The sequence below is a fragment of the Diabrotica virgifera genome, chromosome 6 (assembly GCF_917563875.1).
Source record: "Diabrotica virgifera virgifera chromosome 6, PGI_DIABVI_V3a".
NCBI classification, from domain to species: domain Eukaryota; kingdom Metazoa; phylum Arthropoda; class Insecta; order Coleoptera; family Chrysomelidae; genus Diabrotica; species Diabrotica virgifera.
In genome coordinates, this window is record NC_065448.1 from 27,076,258 (window position 1) to 27,089,559 (window position 13,302).

General features: G+C 34.0%; 1 protein-coding gene across 1 annotated transcript in view; it reads left to right on the top strand.

The window, feature by feature from the left end:
- Positions 1-13,302, top strand: part of LOC114333406 (uncharacterized) — a 45,825-nt gene that overhangs the window by 12,685 nt on the left and 19,838 nt on the right. The window contains exons 2-3 of the mRNA XM_028283271.2: positions 342-473; positions 11,328-12,303. Coding sequence (XP_028139072.1) covers positions 342-473; positions 11,328-12,303 — 1,108 coding nt within the window. The remainder of the gene's footprint in view (positions 1-341; positions 474-11,327; positions 12,304-13,302) is intronic.

The following is a 13,302-nucleotide window of genomic DNA, read 5'->3' on the forward strand; positions in this document are numbered from 1 at the left end:
AGAGGTGGAAATTATCAATATAAACATATAAATTTACATTACATTCCGTAGTTTCCCACCTTTAGACGTCTGTGACAGGAATACTTTATAAAATTCTCCTGTCATAGTGACAGTTGCCATTCTCCTCCGTTATGTCCAGGTGGGAAACTATGTAATGTAAAGTTAATTTATATGTTTATATCGATAAATTCCACCTCTACTACTTTCATCTCTTTTTACTTCACAATGAATTATGTTTTCCATCTTTTGCGTTATTTTGCAGGTTATTAGTGCCCTCATCACTGTATAATAAATGGTAACTTTCTATAGAAAGTATTAATTTTAACTGTTTTTTTTTTCAGAGAATAAAACCTACTCCAGTTCCAAATTTACCAAACATTACCATTACCAAAGTTTCTGCAGAACAACACAAACAACCAGAAATTGTTAGTTTATGTTCTGATGATGAGAATGTTGTACCTGATGATATCGAAGTAAGTACATTGTTATAATCTCGATTTTTTCCAAACCTGTTTATGAAGTGGTAAGTACCTGGATAATTCAAAGCTGAAATAAGAACAAACCTTTGAATTGGAAAAAATAAAAGAGTATATATATGCCAATATTTGCTGGATTTTTAACACGTTTAGCCCCAAATCATTGACTCACTCCTTTTGTCTCAGACTATGTACTGTGGCCACATTTAAACACAATAATACTATGGGCCAAATTGGTACTCACAGTCCATAGTAAAAACATTATGTACACCAATCTGGTGCACATGTGGCTAAACATTATACATGTTAAATACTTATGTATTTTAAAAGCTTAATTGATGTAGTTACATATCTACAGGGGCGGGGAAATGGGCAAATCCTTCCTCACTTAACAAAGTCCAAAATTAAAGAAAACATTTTGTTGAAATAAAAATATATTAGCTGACACAAAACTTAAACCAGAGACTTACAAGTTTAATTGCAACAAAACATACATCAAATTGAAATATGGGCTAAGAAATTTAAGATAAAGATCAACGAAGCAAAATCAGTTAACGTAGTATTCACTAAATGTCACGAAGAAACACCGAATATCCTAATGCATAACAAGAACATTCCTAAAAATTATACTGTAAAATATCTTGGATTACACCTTGACAAGGGGCTAATATGGATAACACACATCTGGATGAAGAGGAAGCAATTAGGAATAAAATTCAAAAAATACTACTGGTTACTCTGCCGAAAATCCACCTTATCGTTATCTAACATAATATTAGTGTATAAAGCAATCATCCGGCCCACCTGGACATACGGGATTGAACTGTGGGGAACTATGGGGAACTGCAGCAGACAGCAACCTAGCAATACTGGAGCGATTTCAATCCAAGGTTCTTCATGCTATCACAAATGCATCATGGTTCATTCCAAATGTAGACATTTACAGGGACTTGAAGATCGAGACAGTGAAGCAGATGATCATCAAATGCAGTGATAAATATTTTAAACGACTGGAAAAGCACCCCAACGAATTAGCAGTGAATTTATTGGACAACTCTACACAACTAAATAGACTGAATATTAGAACTCCTCTTGACTTGCCATTTAGAACATAAGTGTTTTAAAGTGTTTAAAGGTTTTAAGTGAAAATAAGTGACTTAGTTTAGTTATTAGTAATAAACCTACTAGGAGTTCATAGTCGTTGGGCTAAACCTCCTCTCACATTTGTTCATTTAACAAAACTGCTTAGTGTTACTGTGATGTAACAGATTGTATTAAGAAAAAAACAAGTTTAATGCAATAAACTCACTCCTTAGGAAAATTAAGGGCTCTTAAAGCGGTACTCGCAAAATCTTGGTTCAATGCTATTTAAATGCATTCATTTTTTTCAAATCCTGAGAAAACTAATAAATATTTTTGAAAAAGATAAACTTAGAATAAAAGATCACATTATTACTGAGGGCCGAAAGTCCCTTAGAATAAACAAAAATTTTCTTTTGAATGAAATATTTGAAGTTAAATTTTCTCTTTTTTTTCACCCCTTAAACTTATTAAAATAAACATTATAGAAGTTTTCAGGGACTTTCGGCAATCTGTCATAATGTAATCTTTCATTCTGCATTTAAATTTTTCAAAAATACTTATTAGTTTTCTCAACGTTCGAAAAAAAAATGAATGCATTTAAATATCATTGGACCGAGATTTTGTGCCTACCTCCTTAATGCATATAAGTTATTATTTATGTCTTTTATATTGTTTGAGTTTATCATGTCTATGTCGTTTGGTTGGTGTTTCTTTGGAAGCTTCCTCCCCCTGAATTGATGATACACTATGCTAATTCAAGAGCTTCCCTTATTGCAAAGAATAAGGATATTAGACACTGTTGAATGTGGTTGAACAGCTTTAACACATTCAGTGCTCATCTTGAACAAGCGCTATTTGGCTGGTACCATGTACTTGAATTGTCCATTTAGTAACACAGTACTACTGACGCCACTTATGCATCATCAGTACTTTTGATAAAACCTTCGTGACGCTACTCGTGCGTCATGGGCACCGAATAGTGTTAACTATATAATAGTTTTTACCAGAATTGAGGCACACAATTTGGATGTATAAAACCTCTAGCAATGAAAGGGGGCTAACTTATGTACTAGTTGGTGAGGTAAATATTCCAATTAGACTCCAAACTCACCATAGTTTGACCCCTAATTTATAACCATACAAATAAACTAAAATTCATTAAAAAGCTTACTGTCTTTTCGATATGTTATTGGGACCGTGCAAGTTCGGCAAAGTGACCCCTATTTCTACGCTCTGTACTATTATTCGCACTTTTAATTATATTGGCCAATTATATTAGTCCTGGTTACTGGATAATTGTCAAGGCCATAGTCCAAACAAATAATAAGAAGAAAAAATAAGATTCAGATTATGTTATGAAAACATCAACAATTGTATGTAGTAAATAAAATTAGTTATTAAAATGCAGTACTGCAAGCAAAATACAATTAATTAAATTTACCTTTATATAATAATTGCATATCATATCAATATTGTGGAGCAATATATAATTTTTCTGCTTCATTGAGAGAAGGTATGAAATATACGTCAATTTGACAATTTCAATTGACAATATGAATTATTTAAGATAGTTGCAATATTTCTCCGCAACTCGCGCAGGGTCGTTTCTCGTTTCCCTTTCCAAGTACTTGCACACCGCGAATAGTCAAAGCCCGAATTTCAGGCACTCCTAGGTTTGACTAGGCAATCCTCAGGTCTGACTGACGGTCTTAGTCAAAGCCCGAAATAAATTACAGTTTCGGCCTTTGACTAGTCAAACCTAGGAGAGACTAAGTTGATCAGGCAAAGGTCGAAATTTAATTTTATGAAATCGGGGTTTGACTAGTTAAACCCCGATCAGCTATTGAAATGTCGTAATTTGTTAGATTAGGTTTAATAAAACGTCATTTTTAATTTTAACTTTTTATTATTTTTTTATATTTTCGTAATGAAAATAAAAAAATAGTGTTTATTCTCACATATTGAGGCATTCTGACATTTAGAGTTGAACAGTACGTTAGACCTTTTACACTTACATAATTTTGAAGAGCTTTTCTTATTGCAGTAGCATTTTATAAAGCCTTATCCTCCAAATTTAAAATCCTTTGTGCTAATTTCTCTTAGAGACAGCTTTTGCAAACAATTTAGATTACTTCTTCAGATGTGGTTTGTTGTATTTGCCAAAAAGAGACCTCTGACGCACATACGTGCATAATTTGTAATCAGGTAGCACCTGTACATAGTAGTAAAAAAAATTTCCTCCAATTTCGATCGCAAAAACTGTAACAATACCTATCCCCAGCTTTGATAGAGCCAAAGGAGTTGCTCGAAATATTTTGGGTATCATACAAGATAAAACAATTGACGGTCTATATAGAGTTGGTACGAAATACTAAACAATAATCACACTTTTTCCAAGAAATCAAATAAGAGAATGCAAAGAGAATTTTCTTAATTTCGAAGATATTCCAGACGTTAAGCTGTCTCTAAGAGAAATTAGTACAAAGGATTGTAAATTTGGAGGACAAGGCTTTATAAAATGCTACTGTAAAAGAAATGCTCTTCAAAATTATGTAAGTGTAAAAGGTCTAACCTATTGTGCAACTCTAAATGCCATAATGCCTCAACATGTGAGAATAAATACTAATTTTTTTATTTTAATTACGATAAACGTTAAATTTATGACGTTTTATTAAGCCTAATCTAACAAATTACGACATTTTAATAGCTGATCGGGGTTTGACTAGTCAAACCCCGATTTCATAAAATTAAATTTCGACCTTTGCCTGACCAACTTAGTCTCTCCTAGGTTTGACTAGTCAAAGGCCGAAACTGTAATTTATTTCGGGCTTTGACTAAGACCGTCAGTCAGACCTGAGGATTGCCTAGTCAAACCTAGGAGTGCCTGAAATTCGGGCTTTGACTATAACAGATATATAGTGTAGTATAAGTAAAGTGACGTGCATAAAGTGCAGTGAAATATTCCACCCAGCATGTTTAAAACAAGCTAGTGAACTAAAAAAAAAACAGACTGTAAACATGAACCATCTCAACAAGCTGCCGAGATTGACATAAATGAAGACTCCTACCTTAGAGAAGAAATCAAACTCTTGAAACAAATAATAACAGACAAAGACACTATAATATCCGATAAATGCCAGGTAATCCTTTTACTCAACGAGAAAATAACGTCATTAGAAAATAAAATTTCATCATTTAATAAAAATCTACCAAGACCATATCAAAATAGCAACCAACCAAAAAACTTGCTTCCAATAGATAAGGTAAGTGATACAAAAACCTTATCTGTAACAAAAAACCAAATCAACAAAAATAAACATCAAGGCAATTTGTCATCACCAACACATATGGGAACTCCTAATTTACAGGGTGATCCAATGATACAGGTTAACCAGGTAGCAGCTGAAATCATGAGAGTACAAAGTGAACAAAAATTAAATAAAGTAATCAACTTAACCAATGACAATCTGGCAGGAATGAAACCTTCAACATCAAAAATAAATGAAGCTAATCATCACCCGTCGGAAGCAGAAGGTTTTACCTCAGTAAAAAGGAAAACTAGGAAAACCCGTAACCATAATATAGGCAGTGGAGATGGGGATGAAAATTTCCAGGGTATAGATAAAACTGAGAAGAAAATTTGACTTTTCTTGTCACGAGTCCCTGATACTGTAACAGAAGACAATATAAAGGCCTATATTACGAAACAATCAGGCGAACAAAATACTTATGTAAAGAAACTTCCAACATACTGTTGGGTTATTACTGTACTGATTTATTTATTTGTGAACTATTACGCGAATTGACTTTTAATTATTATTAAATAAATAAAAGACTTACTTGAAATTGTTTAATTTATAACACTTACAATTTAACACTTAATTTTACAACACTATATCTAATTTATTTTACACTTACATACTAACTTATTTAATTCATTTGAAATTATTTATTTATCTACTTTAAAAATACATTTCAAACCCGTTCACAAAAACGTAACAATATAATATCGCGTCGAAATTAGTAACTGACTGGCCTGCGGACATCATCACATTGTTTGATTTGCTTGTCTAGAAAATGCTTAGAAGAAATGCGTGCAATGTGCTTCCCCGTTTAGGATTTTGTCCTCTTCAGGGTTTGTGGTGAATGTGTAGTGTTGGCGGCAAAAGCAAACAGTCCGAAAAACACACTGGGGCAAGCGCCGTGTCCTGGTGTTCTTGGGTCCTGGGTTATGCCGGACGGTGGTGTCCAGAAGGCTAAGAAGTCAATAGAGAAGAAAGTTTGATGGATTGTTGTTGGTTCCATAGACATTTACGTGTACTGTCCGTGCTTTGCTCTCGACCAGTCTCCCTAGAAACCATTGTACAACGACAGGCGAACCTGCGTCCCTCGTCGGCGGTCAGGAGGTGGCTTTGAGCGCAGCGTGGACAGTGTGCGTTCGAGTGGAGAAAATAGTTGCGGCTATTTTCTTGGGACGAACAGGTATAATTGTGCAATGAAGTTGGGAAACCGCAAAAAACCAACTTCTCCCTGTTCGGGGTAGGGAAGAGGAAATGTTAGAGGTGGGTGCGGTAGGCTAACGGGGTAGCCTCAAGGATGTTTTCGTACTCCACCGGGAGTTCGTCAATGCATGTTTGCATTAGAGCGGACGGTACATGAATCTTTTTGCGTTTGGGCTTTCGGTGGAGTACGTGGCCGGAAGATGAACAGAAACATTTGAGAGATTCTTGTGTGTCGGAAGGGGGGCCGTTGATTACTTTGATTGTGAAGTTTCTGTTCAGAGAGTTTATTCTCTCGGTGATTTTGGGGGTGTTCGAGATGTTATGGATTTCGTTTGAGGGATATCGCCAGTGCTCATAGTTGCATCTACGCAAGATTCTTCGTTCTGTCCTCAACAACCACTCTTGTTTTTGTCTTGAACAGAGAGAGTAGATACACGATTTGTACTCCATGACGGGTCGAATAAAGGTCTTGTAAGTGTGAATGAGAGTCTTCTTGTGTGTCTTGCCAATTTTTCCCGAGAGAGCGTTGAGAAGTCTGGCCCTGTTCCTTACCCTATCTAAAGTTGCCTTTAGATCTGCGTTCCAGTTGAGAGTCCTGGTGAACAGTACTCCCAAATAGTTCGCAGTCGGGCTAACAACAAGCCTTTCTCCCAACAGTCTCAGTGGATATTGGTCGTCTTCATTGGCTATGATTCTATTTGACACAGAAGGGGCGCGAAACACAATTGTTGATGTTTTGTTCGCGTTCAGCGTGACTCTCCACTTACAACACCATTCGCCGACGCCGTCCAACAGAGCCTGGGCTCTTCTGAAGAGGAGTCTTGGGTTGTATCGAGAGGTTGTTGAGAGCAGAGTCGTGTCGTCTGCATAGAGAAACAGCCGAGTACCTGGGATATTTTGGTTAGTGATGTCGCTGTTGTAGATGATGTACAACAGCGGTGCTAGGACTGAACCCTGGGGAACTCCAGCTTGTGGAGTGAAGGGGGTGGACTTTTGATCGCCTATTTTAACTCTGACAGTACGGTTGTGGAGGTAGGAGTGTACAATTTTGGTAAATTGCAATGGTAGCCCGATGTCCAGAAGTTTCCGAACAAGCCTGTCGTGCCAGACCTGGTCGAAAGCCTTCTGCACATCCAGAAATGTGGCTATGGCGAATGAACCATCGTTGATGGTTTGAGTAACTTTGGTAGTGAAATCTATTAATGCATGTTTAGTAGATTTACCTGACTGGAATCCGTATTGGAATTTTGGTATGATATGGCCTGCGGACGAATTTCAGTTCTTTATATATACTTCGGCAGCGCTCGCCTCGAACGCCCTGGTAAGGTCTGGCCTTTTCTCGTAACGCCGAGAAGCTTCGGAAATAAATAGGCCGGGTTGTGAGCAGCATCATAAATAATGTCACAATACTTTGTCCGATCCAATAGCCAAGCCTTCATGATAGGAGTCGATCCCTCTCTACAAAAAAAAAGTACGAAAAAAATTTCTGGCCGAAAAACGTATATTTTAGTCGATTCAACTTCAGGCAAGGTCAACGGTTCCTGGAACATCCTCAACCTCAACCAAGGGGAAACTTTTCAGATCAGTTGAATGGAAATTTTCAGAAACCAGCCTCACCAATAACTCGGACGGTACCCTAAATGAAAGCGAAACTGATAAGTATCATTTGCTTCATATAAATATCCAAAGTCTAGCCAATAAGATCAATATTTTAGAATTATACTGCGACCTGAATCAACCAACATTTATATGTATATCTGAGCACTGGATGTGTGAAGACAAATTAAAAGCTTCTAAAATTGCAAATTATAAACTAGCTTCTAGTTATACACGTAGCAATCTAATACATGGTGGCACAGCTATATTTGTAAAATCAGAACTTTTTGATTCATGTAATAATATAAGTCATCTCGTTAACTCATCATTAGAGCTTCATTTTGAGTGCTCGGCAATTGAAGTTAACAAAAATATGTGTATTATAACCCTGTACCGTAGCTCTTCTACAAAGTCGCATTCACAGATCTTTCTTGATAAGCTAACAGTTATTTTAACTTACATTACAGCTAAGTACAAATTCATTATCCTTAGTGGAGATTTTAAGATTGATTTTACGGGAAATTGTTACTATAAAAAACAGCTATTTGACATATTTCAAATGTTTAATTTGAAATTATCATATAGCGAACCAACACGTACTGCAATATACCGTGACAAACTAACATCAAGTGGTCTTGACTATGTTGTCAGTAACATCGAGAATCATACCTCTAGGGTAATCTGCCTAGGTACATCGGATCACCGAGCGCAAATCCTATCATGGTCTTTACAAATCCCAATTAAGCAAAAGTCATATAAAAACACAATAATAAGGAAATTTAATAAAAACTCGTTATTAGAATTTAAAACCTTATACGGAAAAACAATTCCAATTGAAGACGTAAAATTGAAGGACATTGATAGTGTGTTTGATGATTTCATGTCACATTTTCAGTGGTGCTTTGAGGTAGCGTTTCCGAAACAAAATATGGTACAACACGCCAAACACGGAAATAAAATACCCTTCTCTAGTCAATTACACTATGAACTTGAACAATTAAAAGACCTGAATTGGCTAAAACAAAAAGCTAATGATCCCTCCTTAACAGAATATTATAAAAAACAAAAAAAAATCAATCGATATAAAAATCTGCAACGAGAAAAAATTATACCGTTCTAATATAATAATTAACAACTCGAATAATAAAGCTAAGTCTCTATGGAATATGGTTAACTCAAAACTGTATAGAGGGAAACAAAAAAAAAAAGAAATTATATTGTTAAATAATGGGTCGACCATAACTGAGAAACAAGAGGTCGCAAACACATTCGGTCACTATTTCGCAAATTTTGTTTCTGATAAGATCGACAGCTTAAATCTACCCCTTAATTCTTGCACATCAAATAAGATACGAGGTCTGAATTCAATGTTTTTTGCACCAGTCACTCAAGATGGTATTCAGCAGATAATTCTAACACTTAAAAAGAAATACTCTGCTGGTATTGATGAAATACTGGCTGTTGTATTGAAAGAATGTGTAGAAATAATTTCTGTCCAACTATCTCACATTACCAATTTATTTGTTACTCAAGGTAAGTTCCCAAAAAAACTAAAAGTAAATAATTTTAACTATTTAGAATGGGAAATAAGCCACAATATTATTAAAAAATGATTTTTATTAACGTTTCGACGCCCAAATCGGGTGCCGTTGTCAAAATTCGGCACCCGATTTGGGCGTCGAAACGTTAATAAAAATCATTTTTTAATAATATTGTGGCTTATTTCCCATTCTAAATAGTTAAAATTGTAAAAATGCCACAAGAAAATAGCTTCAGAACAACATTAAAAGTAAATAGAACCATTCCTTTATTTAAAAAAGATGATCCACAATGTGTCGAGAATTACAGAATGATATGTATACTTAGCTGTTTCTCTAAAATTATTGAATTGGTAGTGTACAAACAGTTAATTGAATACTTAGACCACAATAAAATAATTACTCAATCCCAACATGGTTTTCGCTAGAACTATTCAATCCAAAAACTGCTTCAATAGAGCTTGTACAATATGTCCATGAAAATATTGATCAGAACAACTACTTAGTGGGCATATTTTTCGACCTAACCCGTGCATTTGACACGATTAACCATAACTACTTATCAATAAAACTTGAAGCAATGGGTATTCGAGGTCCAATTCAATCTTGGATTAACTCATATATGTCTGGCAAAACACTCAAGGTGCAGGTTGATGATGAGTTGTCTGATGAGTTTAGTACTCCTATTGGAACTCCGCAAGGTGGAGTATTAGGACCACTTTTATTTCTCCTCTACATAAATGACCTACCTTTAAGTATAAAAAATGGACGTGTTTTTATATATGCAGACGACACAATAATTGTAATTGTAGCTAATGGTTTAGACGAGTTGCATAAGAAAATACAAATAACCATGAATGAATTCATTCATTGGTGTCAAATAAATCACCTTCTTATCAATGAAAATAAGACCATTTTTATCCAATTCACATCTCCACCTAAGGAAGGTGACAATATAACCTTAACATTAAATAATTGCAAATTTGAGACTGTCGAACACACTAAATTCCTTGGAATGGAATTAGATTCCAAATTAAATTTTAATCATCAAATTGACTCTCTCTGTAAAAAACTAAATAAACTCTACTTTGCTTTCAATAGTTTGAAATCAAATTTTTATCAATCTTACCTACTTAACTTGTACTATGCATTTGTATACTCCGCCATCAGCTGCAATATAATTGTGTGGGGCAGAGCTACGGAAATTGGGCGAATATTCGTCCTTCAAAAGCGATTCATTCGCCTAATTTTTAACTTAGATTACAACGAATCTTGTAGAGATACATTTAAAAAGAATAATATTATGACCTGCACATGCATCTATCTTTTCAAACTATTAACCTACACTTTTCTTAATAAGAATAAGTTTCAAATAAATAGTGATGTCCATAATTACCACACGAGAAATAAAGGTGATATCCACCTAAACAAATTCAACCGATTTCAACTAAAAAAGTCTCCAATGTATGCCGGAGGACAATTTTTTAATTTGCTACCAAATTCAATAAAAGAAATATTGCATTTTAACAAGTTCAAAACCAGGTTAAAGTTGTTTTTAACTGAACATTGTTTTTATTCTCTAGACGAATTTATTGGCTGGAACAATAGCTAGCAACTGATTCCGATATTTTTATACTTTTAACAATATTTTATCAGTCTCGTAATCTTCTTCTCTACTAAATGTTTGTTACCATTAATGTTTTTAATAAGATAACTTTAGTTTACTTTAGTGTAGTATTTTTTAATAACCTACTTATTGTACTATAAGTATACCATGTTTGTGACTTGTCTTATGTCATGTAAATGATACAAAAAGATCAATAAATTTATCTATCTATCTATCTATCTACATACTTTGAACTACGAAATTATTGCAACAGAATTTAGCAATTGATTCAATTCTATAGGAAGTTAAATAAACTCATAATTAAACTATACGTATTATAGATATTGCTATTCTACACAATGAAACTATGAAGTTAAAATTAATGTGAGATTACAAATTAAGGGGTTAATTTGTGATTGAACACATAAATTATTATTGATGTGTTTTTGATCTGTCTTTAAATTTTTTGTTCATGTTATTTCTAAGTTAATATTTTAATTGCTTAAGTGATTTTTTTTAATTACAGCTAACTCCCGTTAACCGCAAGAAAAGGAAAAAAGTTAAGAACCCCCTGCACAAAAGAATCCCAGATCCTGTAGTTATCTGTGACGATGAAATAGAGTCTCCACCACCAAAACTGCAAAGTAATGGTGGTAATCATGGTATAAAAGAGAAAAAACCTGCTAAGGGGAAACTTAGAGAAATCTTAATACATTCAAAGATAAAATCTTTTAATAGTAAGAAGGATAGTAAAACAGAAAGTATAGAAATTAATGATGAAGATGAAGAATCTACTAGTAGTAAGAAAGAAGCTGTCACATTAAATGAAAGTATCGAAATTAATTATGAAGAATCTACTAATAGTAAGAAGGGTGGTACCACAGAAGATGCCATAACAAATGAAAGTATAGAACTTAATGATGAAGACTGTACTAAGAGTAAGAAGGGTGGTAACTCAGAAGATGTCACAATAAATGAAAGTATAGAAATTAATGATGAAGAATCTACTAATAGTAAAAAGGGTGGTACCTCAGAAGATGTCATAATAAATGAAAATATAGAAATCAATTATGAAGATACTAATAGTAAGAAGGGTGGTACCTCAGAAGATGTCATAACAAATGAAAGATCAGAAACTAATGATGAAGAATCTACTAATAGTAAGAAGGATGGTAAATCAGAAGATGTCGTAACAAATGAAAGTATAGGAATTAATGAAGAAGAATCTAGTAATAGTAAGAAGGATAGTAAATCAGAAGATGCTGTAACAAAAGAAAGTGTAGACATTAATGATAAAGAATCTAGTAATAGTAAGAAAGGTAGTAAATCAGAAGATGTCATAATAAATGAAACTATAGAAATTAATGATGAAGATATTGGACCTGAAAGTGACGATAATGAAGATAAACAGTTATTAAATGATCTAGAATGTACGTTTGAGGGAAATAAAGATGGCGACAGTGAGAATTTTAACAAGAACTTATCAGAAGAATTGATCCCAGGTATTTGGATGTTATTAATACTTATTAATTATTCTTATACTAGGTGTATATCGTCTATATCTACTGCTTGTAGATAAAATATTATTTGGTTGTAGAAAAAATAAAATTTTATGAGGTTTCCTGGTAATTGTTGCTAGTAGGTGCTGAAATCTTTCTACTTCTTCAAATTTGTATATTTTTCCTTCGGTGATTATTGTCCTTGTATGTATTCTCGTTCTGTCCATTCCATACCATACATTTAGTTTTCGATTAGGGATAAGCGACTGAAGTAAACGTTAAAATCGGCAACATTGCTTCTGAGAATGAATTGCATTGTCACTGTAGAATCGACGGATGACTGAATAAATCCGTGCGACTTGGATTTGGGAAGCGGGGAGCAGTGTTGCCATGTAATTGGGTGTACTCCTATATCTAATTTGAAAGTAAACACACAGTAAATAAGGCGTTTAGAAGCCAAGGGATACAAGTGCATTTTTGGTACTTTTGAGAAAATTAAGTTTGAAGTTTAACATCTTTTCTAAATTCTGTCGCTTGTCTTTCAAAATAGTTAGTGATTGGCTGGTCTTTTTTACTTTAAAAACTTTTTTGTAATAGTACAATTACATATATCAGATTAAAGAAACTTGGCATTTTATAACCTATTTTTAAATAAGAAACAGCACTTATACCCATTGTCTTCCAATTGTAATACTTGGACTGTACTTGTATCTTTATTCTTTTAAATTCAATTTAATTAACAAAACACAGAATTTTTGTGAAAAAGTTAAAAATTGGTATATAATATGAAAAAAGTAGGAAACACAGTAAAAATAAACTTAACTAGTCATCATCGCTTTCATTGCAGTTATCTGGTTCGTCGGGTTCTTCCTGAATATTATCCTGAGTGGCTTGATCTGGGATTTGTCTTTCCCGTTGTTGATGAGGCAAATTTCTGTAGAAGTTGTGATGGATGGGAAGTTATTAAGGGAGGATTATTAAGGGATCTAGAGCTCTTTAAAG